The sequence below is a fragment of the Poromitra crassiceps genome (assembly GCF_964638095.1).
Source record: "Poromitra crassiceps genome assembly, chromosome: 10".
NCBI lineage: Eukaryota > Metazoa > Chordata > Actinopteri > Beryciformes > Melamphaidae > Poromitra > Poromitra crassiceps.
In genome coordinates, this window is record NC_139631.1 from 5,338,573 (window position 1) to 5,347,502 (window position 8,930).

The following is an 8,930-nucleotide window of genomic DNA, read 5'->3' on the forward strand; positions in this document are numbered from 1 at the left end:
ACTTCTGAGCTAACTAACTCAGAAGCATCACTTGGGCTAGATCTAAAGAACTTAGCATTTATCTACCGGCCGCTTGTAGCACTGCACCATCTAATGGCTGTCATTTTAAATCGTTTACAAGTGGGCATCAAATGTTCTGTTTCATGGTACACCTAACCATGTTAGGTTAGCTTACAGCGTTCCCACTTCCAAAAACAAACACACGTTAATTTGGTAACGTGAGTGACCTAATGAATGAATTAAAGTGTTATTTACTACACGAAAATAATCTACATGAGTGGATTCTCCAAGAATCTGACTCCTCTGGCACTTAAAGTAAACCAAGGAATTAAAAATATAATTAATAATTTAACAGGCCAATTTCATAACTGTCCAGCTGCTGTTGCATCGGCTGTCATTTGGATGAAAGCAATTTTCCATGATGTATATACAGTGTGTGGAAAAAGTACTGAGGCTAGCTGTAAATGTATGAACTTTTTCAATCATATATGAGTGAGGCAATAGTACAGATTCTTAGCTTTTGATTCTTATATATTTGCATACACTTTAGAACATGTTGGAGAGTAAATTGGAGTTTTAGTTATACAAATGTTTCTCAGAAGCAGACCTAATCTAATTGGTTGAAATAAACAGTGGGCGGTGCCACAGAAGCACCGTTTTTCTGGCAAAGTAACATTAGTCTGAAGCCCAATGATTTTTTTGAAACCTAGCACTCTGCTACTAACTGAAAAAGTCTGCCAATGACTATGAATGAATGATATTGATGAATTGAATGAATGATAAATTGATATTTTTTTTTATTTTGATTCCTTTTTGCCATTCAAGTTTGCAAACTTTTGCCCTGGAAATCTGTGGCGCTTTGGCTCCGCCCCTAGAGGTTTGACAAAACCAATGAGATTATTTCCACCTCTGAGAAGTGATTAAAGGAGAATTTCACCGCAAAACAATACTGGTTTATTTTGCACATAATCTCACACACATCTGACAACTGTAAACGTTTTTGGCAGGCATTCATTTACAGTAAAGCAGTTTGATAGTTATTGAGATTTGAGTGAAGTTGTGGACCAGTGATGTCACTCACAATGCCATGACATCACTGGTCCACAACTCAAATCAACACTCGATAACTGTCAAACTAAATGTCTGCAAAACTGTTGACAGTTTTTGGATATGTGTGAGATTATGTACAAAATAAATCTCTTGTTTTTCGGTGGAGTTCTTTTAGTCCCGGTAAAACTCCACACAGTTTGTTGTTTTCCTGGTGTCTGTTGTTGCACTCGGCACCCTGAAGAATCTCTGGAGAAGAACGCTTGGTGACAAATCACCCTGAAGTGAGCGTCTGTCCCAATGTTCTCAGCCGCTGCCTGCTGTGTAGCCATCTCTCTGTCCAAATAGAGAGCCCCAGGGATGACGTATTTCTGTAGTCGGAACCCTCAAAAACTCATAAAAGTGGTCCTCATGTGTGAAGATTATCCCGCTGAACACTGGTTCGCGTTTGATTAAGCTTGCGTTGCCCAGAGACCTTATTTGAAGCATTGCGCCAAAAACCCATTCAAAAATCCCATAGGCGAAAACAGTGAAGAACCCGGAAGTGTTAGCGATGTTTTCCGGACTCATTCCCTGGGGCTCTCTATAGGAAATGCACTTGCTTCTACAGTTCTTGGGATGGGACTTGTAGTCCACACCGGCTGCCTGCAGGGACTTGACTCGCCTGTAGATGGCGACTTGGTGATCTAGTGAGAACATTACAGGGCGCTGGGAACCTTACCGGGACTCTGTTGTACGATATTTTGCTTCTGCCGAGTTGTTTGTGCAACCTGTCTGGTTATTTGTGCCTTTTTTTGATAGTCTTGATATCCAAGATTTGATGTGCAGCTTTTGTTCAGTGGGGAATCTGTTGTAACTGCAGTATATGCTCTTAAAAATGGAACACACAATCACGTGGGGGGAGGGGGGGGTGGAGGGGATGGCTAGGGGGTGGAGGGTATCCTCTTATCTTTCAGTTATGTGATTTTAAAAAAGAGATTTTTGCCACAGCTGTGTGATTTGTGACTGTACTGAAAAGATGAAAAGCGAACATTTATATATATATATCTATATTTTTTCGTTACCCTTTCTCCTTTTTTGAGGTTTTTGTGAAAATATTTTTATTGTAAAATGAATGTTTTCTTTCTATCAGACACTAATCTTCTTTGAGTTGTCTCCAATTGAACTACTTCTCTCTGTATGTTTTGATCAGTATAAACTTTAATTGTGTGTAGTTGACATCTCTGCAAGCAAAAGGTCCTCGGTTGTGTTTTTAAAGGTTTCTGTTCCACCCGCCTTTTGAATTGATATCAGTCAGTTTTATTTTGCTGTTGTGTGAAGGATTTGACTTGAACAAAGCATTTCTTTGCTTTTATTAAAGACTGACTGCCACTTTGGAAAATCTTTTTTTTTCCCTTGTTTTTTGCAACTGCCATGAAATTTAACTAGTGGTTAATTAAATACACTGTACCTTATTTAACATCTCTGTGAATTATCTTTGTAAGCCACAATACTACAGATTCATTATGGGTTTTTGATATAAACATCGTCATGTCAGCCAACTTGCCACATTTATCATTACATACAGAATTTCAAAATCGGTTTCTTGGAGCAAAACAATATTCAATTAAATGTGTTCAATGAGCAGATTTAAAATTCTTAATAAAAATGGTGTTACTCCAAAAACATTACGTATTCCTGCTATTATTATCATTATTCATTATTATTAGCATGCCACTTCAACATTTTGCTGTTGTGCTCTTTACACTTTGAAAGTGAGAAAAAAGCTTCCAGAAAACAATCTGAATAGTTATGCACCAAGTCCTGAACTGCTGAGAGGGCGGTCACAAGCCAGCAGTATCTAGTCCTGAACTGCTGAGAGGGCGGTCACAAGCCAGCAGTATCTAGTCCTGAACTGCTGAGAGGGCGGTCACAAGCCAGCAGTATCTAGTCCTGAACTGCTGAGAAGGCGGTCACAAGCCAGCAGTATCTAGTCCTGAACTGCTGAGAGGGCTGTCACAAGCCAGCAGTATCTAGTCCTGAACTGCTGAGAGGGCGGTCACAAGCCAGCAGTATCTAGTCCTGAACTGCTGAGAGGGCGGTCACAAGCCAGCAGTATCTAGTCCTGAACTGCTGAGAGGGCGGTCACAAGCCAGCAGTATCTAGTCCTGAACTGCTGAGAGGGCTGTCACAAACCAGCAGTATCAGCAGTCCTGGTATATAGACAGAAAAACTAAAACGATTTTGTGGAGAAGCCGTTGAACCAGTTGCTGATATATCTCAGATTTAACCAAAGTGGTGCAGAATGGAAATTAACAGCCAAATGGTGAAGAAAGGAGCTACTGAGATTCTTATTCGATGTGACTCACAAATATTCTATATTCCTAGATTTACTATTAAAAAAATATATATATACTGTGAATAGTCTGTGAAATGACATTATGCATACCAGCGTATATTACATATTTAATCAAAAGCCACAGAGATGCATTTGCTATTGTAGCGCAACGAGGAGCACTTTTACTCAAAATGTTCATCTGTCAAGCGGTGATGGTGGACACCTTGAACCGATGAAGAGAAGGAGGAGGACAGGGTGAATCCCCCTCTATCCTGTGGTTGTGATAGCAGTTGCCACTACTATACTAACTTCTTCCTGACATCATCACTGATGACCTCATCACATAGGTAATCAGGGCAATCACCTAATTTAAAAAATCCGGCTCCGTCAGGTCACCCGCACGGGTGCTCTTTACCAGGGGTTCTCAAATGTTTTTCAGCCAAGGACCCCTTACAAGATAGAAAATATACCGGGGACCCCCTCATTCTGATTTGTGATTTTGGGCTAAGCTTAATTGTTTCCACGGTAACGCGCTTGACTTTTAAATTGATAGGTTTGTTAGATTAGAATGTAATCCATGAACCATTTTAGATTTAAAGCATAAAATATTTCCGTTGAACTATGAAGCTTTTGCAACAAAAAAAGGTTTTTAGTTTTATTTTCCTGAAAACTTTTCGCGGCCCCACTGACAAAGTGCCGTAAACCCCTGGGGATCTCCGGACCCCCATTTGAGAACCACTGCTCTTTACAACCCCTGAAAGTTTCACGCACACTGACACGCACAGTTTCACGCACACTGACACTTCTCAAATTATAATAAGATGCTGACAGGAGGAATAGAAAACTATATATACAAAAGGCTGGGTTCACAGTGACCAATCAATAAATCAATTAAACATTTTCCATTTCATTGAGTGGACATTCAGATGAAAAGTTGTCAACAGCAAGTAATGCTAATGGTAGGGAAAAAAGCAATAACTGCACTATGCTGTTGGATGTTGTGATGTTGATGCTGTTTGTGCTCGATATGGATCAAGGTGAGCACATATAACATTAGCGTTAGTGCTGTTGTTGTCATCGGCATGCTAGCTGTGTGAGTAGAGTGTCTGTGGGAGCTCATCTGTCCTTGTGTTCATTGTTCTGCTGGTGCTGTCTCTCCATCTCCCCCAGGACCTTGTGCTTCTCCTGCATCCTTCTGCATCATCTTCTTGTACCGACTCTTGAAAAACCCAGCCTGAGAGTAGGAAGGAAACACACCGTTACATCGAGATAAAGGTCACGACAAACACATCAATCTAGCATTAGAGCTGTACAATAAATACAAATGTTATGAATACAATTATAGTCTAGACTACTGCTTGTTTAACTTTAACTTTAACTTTGTATGAGCCCACACTGTATTTCTCTCATGTAGAGAATGCATACTACATCAGATCAGCAATACGTCATTTTGTAGGCAGCACATGTTCCCGCCCCCTTTTAGGGGGAAAACACAAGCTTCTCCCCGTTGACTTCAATGTAAAGTTGACATGACCATGACATGACAATATATTACAACTCGTCTGGCCATAGAATCGCCAAGATACATGGGAAATATGACTTTGACCCATCTAAAATCATACGACTCATGTCACATGTGACGTTCTTTTTTGGAAGTGACGGTGGCAGGAGAGGCGCGCTGTACAGAAAGCTGGGAAAACAGTAGGGCTGTCCCAGAGTCTATTTTTCAAATAAAAATAGTCTCTGGGTTCCCAGATTGAGTATTCACCAAAGCCGTGTGTCATAACCTGAAATACCCACAGTGTGTTACCTTATATAAGCCAGCAGTGAGCAAAGCCAGCAGAAGCAGCCCTCCCAGGCATCCTCCAACGATCTCATTGGTGAGGTCTGTTTCAGTATACACTTCTACCTCTGCCTCAATCTAAGGGGTGGGAGTGACATTTGGATCAAAAATCATATTCAGAGTCTTTTAAACGTTTACAAGTGAAACAAACGTGTAATTACCCTTCGCACAGGGGGGTTATTTTGGGACCCTGTTGAAAAGAAGATGTACTGGTCTCTGTCGTACTCCAGAGTGGCTGTGCTGATCAGGAGGAATTTGGCAGACATCAATCCAATCTAAGGGTTTGAGACAATGAGGATGAAGCTAGTTTCATTTGAGCATGTTATGGAGATTTAACATGAACTTGAATTGCTATAATAAATAAACTTGTTAAATTGCTAAATATTATAGACTACACATTACTTACCTGTTCTATCCATCCAGAACTAAGATTGGCAGAGATAATGTAAATGTCGCGGTCATTTCTTCCCATGAACCTCGTGCATTTGAACACTGAGCACCTGGCTACAGAGCAGTCCTATGGATCATCAAGAGAGCGAAGTGATTTATTACTGAAGGCAAAGAAAACTCCAAGGCAATGTCATGTCATGAATAGTTGGCCTGTTGCCATTTTTATAGCTCCGGTGAGAAAATTATACATGACAAATATTTACCACTGTCTGATTTTTCTTTAGCTGAGCCACAAAATCTGGCACAGTAGGTTGTTTATCTTTGTCTCTTTGGCAGCCTTGAATCTGAAATCAAGTTGATTCATGTTAGTCTGACTTGAGAATATGATGTGAACACATGACTAGAGGTCATTCGGTTCAATCATTTATTATATATGTACACAGTAGTGGTGCACAGGTCCTGCACGACTGCCCGATCCGACATATCCAAACCCCCTCCACCCATTTTCATACACATAAAGCAACGACCCGAAACCCACCTGCAACCCGGAAAGAAAAAAAAAGATTCAGGAGCACAGGTAATTGTCCAAAGACCAAGGTACCCTAATCCGTCATGTTGCAGTGTGTAACTTTAAAACTTATTGAAAATGTAGTCAAGAATGACACGAGAATTTGCATCATGTCTCCGCATGTGTCTGTCCCACATGCGGATAACCCCACGGTACACGTGGGTTTCGGATTGTCCCGCGCATCATTAGTACTCAAGTGTCCCAAGCAAAATGTGTCCCAAACAAAAACCTACTTGAATCAGGGTTTTTGAGACAAAACCTTGATCAAATGGGGATCTGTTTTCAAAAGCTTGCGGTCCTCGACATGATAACATTTGGGAAGTTACTCTAACGGCCACCGGTGTCAGTAAGAGTCAGAAGTTACGGAATGGGCCTTTAAGTTGTTTGCGGGAAAAAGTCGGCCGGCCCGGTGCATCGCGATGATGAAATATGTTGCCCAGAGCAACGGCATGGATCTTTGACGTGTTTTGTTTATTTATTTTTATTTTTTAATACACGTTCTATGGCTGCTGGGACATTTGGTCACTGGCTACATGGAGCAGACTTTCATAGGATTTGTTGGCGGTAAGCAATGCATTAAAAACACAGGCCTGATATAAGCATTCATATGTAGGTTTCAGCAGCTTTGAACCTCCACATCATATCACCTGGAGACTTGTAGGATCCAGCCAGATGTCTTTGTCACCAAGCTTCACTGGCACCTTGAACACCACGGTCATATTGACCGCTCTCAAAATATTTAACACCTGAGAGGAGGCGGAGGACAAGGGGCAGATTACTCTGTAATAAACTCCAGGATGGATCAAGTCAAAGAAGCTTAAAATCATTCTATTAGATATTTTACCATGATTGAATGTTGGACTGGTTTCTGCAAATTATTCTTTCCAAAACTGAAATTGGTGTAGCTGAGTGAACTGAAAGGAAAAATCAACTTTTTTTTTAAACATTCATTATGTAACACAGTTTAATTTTAAAGTTCTTAAAGAAATGATCCATTGTATATGTTTCTAAATAGAACAGGAAAAAAGACAAACCTTTCAATTGAAACTGAGGCAAAAATGCTGTACTTCACAGCAATCTCTTTCATTTTGTAAAGTTCACTTTCTTGGGAGTGCTCAACATTTCCACTAAAACAGATGAGAAATTAATTTTAGAAATGTTGAGAAATGGCAATAGGAAGAGCACAGAGAGAGAGAGTGAGAGAGTGAGAGAGAGAGTGAGAGAGTGAGAGAGAGAGTGAGAGTGAGAGAGTTTGTAGTGTTTTAGATTTCCAGATGAATAGTACCTGCTGGCATTTGCAGTAATATGAATCTTCCTATCAAGTTGTCTGTTGCTGTCTATCCCATAGGAGACGATGAACAGAGCCTAGAATGAAACGGATGAGAGAACTTTATTTGTTCACTCAAAATTCAATCTTGTAATCACAGCGCCTCCTGTGTTGGTTAACGGTCACTGCGGCAGTGTGAGACCTGAAGAAAGGCTTGGGACACAAAGGACGAACCTTGGTGTTGCTTTTGAAAATAGGCTTGTCAATGGTGCAGTCAGTGTTTCCCCGTGTTAAAGCGTCTTCACTGTCTACAGAGCTGCATTCAACTCTTCCCTTTATGGACGTGAAGAAAACAAAAATGCCCATCAACCAGAAACACTCTATGTGACGTTAGAGAACGCGTCACCATGAAGATGACCCTGAAACTGATTGATATACGTTACCTGCAGTGGTGTGAACTTCCTGTACGAGAGCTCAGCTGGGTATGTGAGAATGACATGACTGTTGTAACTGTTTTCCTCTGTGTTCTCCATTGAGACGGTGACGTCCAACAATTCATCAATGCCCACTTTAACCTCTGAGGATCTGACGGATTATATGAGAAAAGAGACGAGTGAAACATGTCACACCCACCACAAATAAGGCAGGCTGCCCTTGGGCCAATCACTAACAAAATGCATAGGGCGTCCGTCCGGGTAGTGTAGCGGTAGATTCCCTGCCTGCCAACATGAGGGTCGCAGGTTCACGCCCCCGTAATTCTCACTGAAGTCCCCAAAATGGGATTCGGGACAGCCCTGGCTACAATCCATCACCCTTCCTCGACTCAGCCCAACCCCCTCACCTGGTAAAGTTGAAATCCACTTTGAGGTTATCAACACAGTTGTCATCAGTGCCACAGTTGATCTCAAACTCCAACTGTGGTAGAGGGGATGAAGTCAACCATGTTAATCCAAACGCTCTGTATCAAACAATAAACAGCCAACATTGACATGATAAAGGAAACTGCCTACTCTCATACATAAATGGATTTAGCATTGAGGTTTGTTACAATAGCATGGTTTCTGGTCAAATTATTGCACTGTAATGTATTAACTTCATTGACTTGAAAGTTTCCATTGTCTTTTTTTTTTTTTATAATATTTTCCCCCCGATTTTTATCCCTCATTAGTGCTAATTTTAATTTATTTATCCTGGTTGCTGCTCCACCCTCTACCAATCTGGGGAGAGCCGAAAATTGGCTCCATGCTTCCTCCGAGACATGGGCAGTTAGCCAGCCGCTTCTTTTCACCTGACAAGGGAAGCTTCACCGGTAGGACATAGCACGTGGGAGGTTCACACTATTCCAACAAGTTCCCCTCCCTCCGAACAGGCGCCTTAACGACCAGAGGAGGAACCACATTAGCAACCAGGATATTGCATGTTTTGGTGAGGGGGTTCCTATATGATGGAAGCCCCCAGGAGGCACGGGGAGAACATGCAAACTCCACACAGCTGGGCA

The 8,930-nt window shown here is 41.3% G+C and overlaps 1 protein-coding gene across 1 annotated transcript in view; it reads right to left on the reverse strand.

Annotated features, from left to right (window-relative positions):
- Nucleotides 1–4,415: 4,415 nt before the first annotated feature.
- LOC310783792 (integrin alpha-M-like) overlaps nucleotides 4,416–8,930 on the reverse strand; it is a gene marked incomplete at its 5' end in the record, with an annotated part of 15,504 nt that continues 10,989 nt past the window's right edge. Inside the window, 12 exons of the mRNA XM_083644695.1 lie at nucleotides 4,416–4,598; nucleotides 5,175–5,285; nucleotides 5,369–5,482; nucleotides 5,614–5,724; nucleotides 5,861–5,941; nucleotides 6,813–6,911; nucleotides 7,010–7,079; nucleotides 7,200–7,292; nucleotides 7,451–7,530; nucleotides 7,667–7,765; nucleotides 7,876–8,017; nucleotides 8,274–8,347. Of these exons, the coding sequence (XP_083500821.1) occupies nucleotides 4,497–4,598; nucleotides 5,175–5,285; nucleotides 5,369–5,482; nucleotides 5,614–5,724; nucleotides 5,861–5,941; nucleotides 6,813–6,911; nucleotides 7,010–7,079; nucleotides 7,200–7,292; nucleotides 7,451–7,530; nucleotides 7,667–7,765; nucleotides 7,876–8,017; nucleotides 8,274–8,347 (1,176 nt within the window). The 3' untranslated portion in view covers nucleotides 4,416–4,496. The remainder of the gene's footprint in view (nucleotides 4,599–5,174; nucleotides 5,286–5,368; nucleotides 5,483–5,613; nucleotides 5,725–5,860; nucleotides 5,942–6,812; nucleotides 6,912–7,009; nucleotides 7,080–7,199; nucleotides 7,293–7,450; nucleotides 7,531–7,666; nucleotides 7,766–7,875; nucleotides 8,018–8,273; nucleotides 8,348–8,930) is intronic.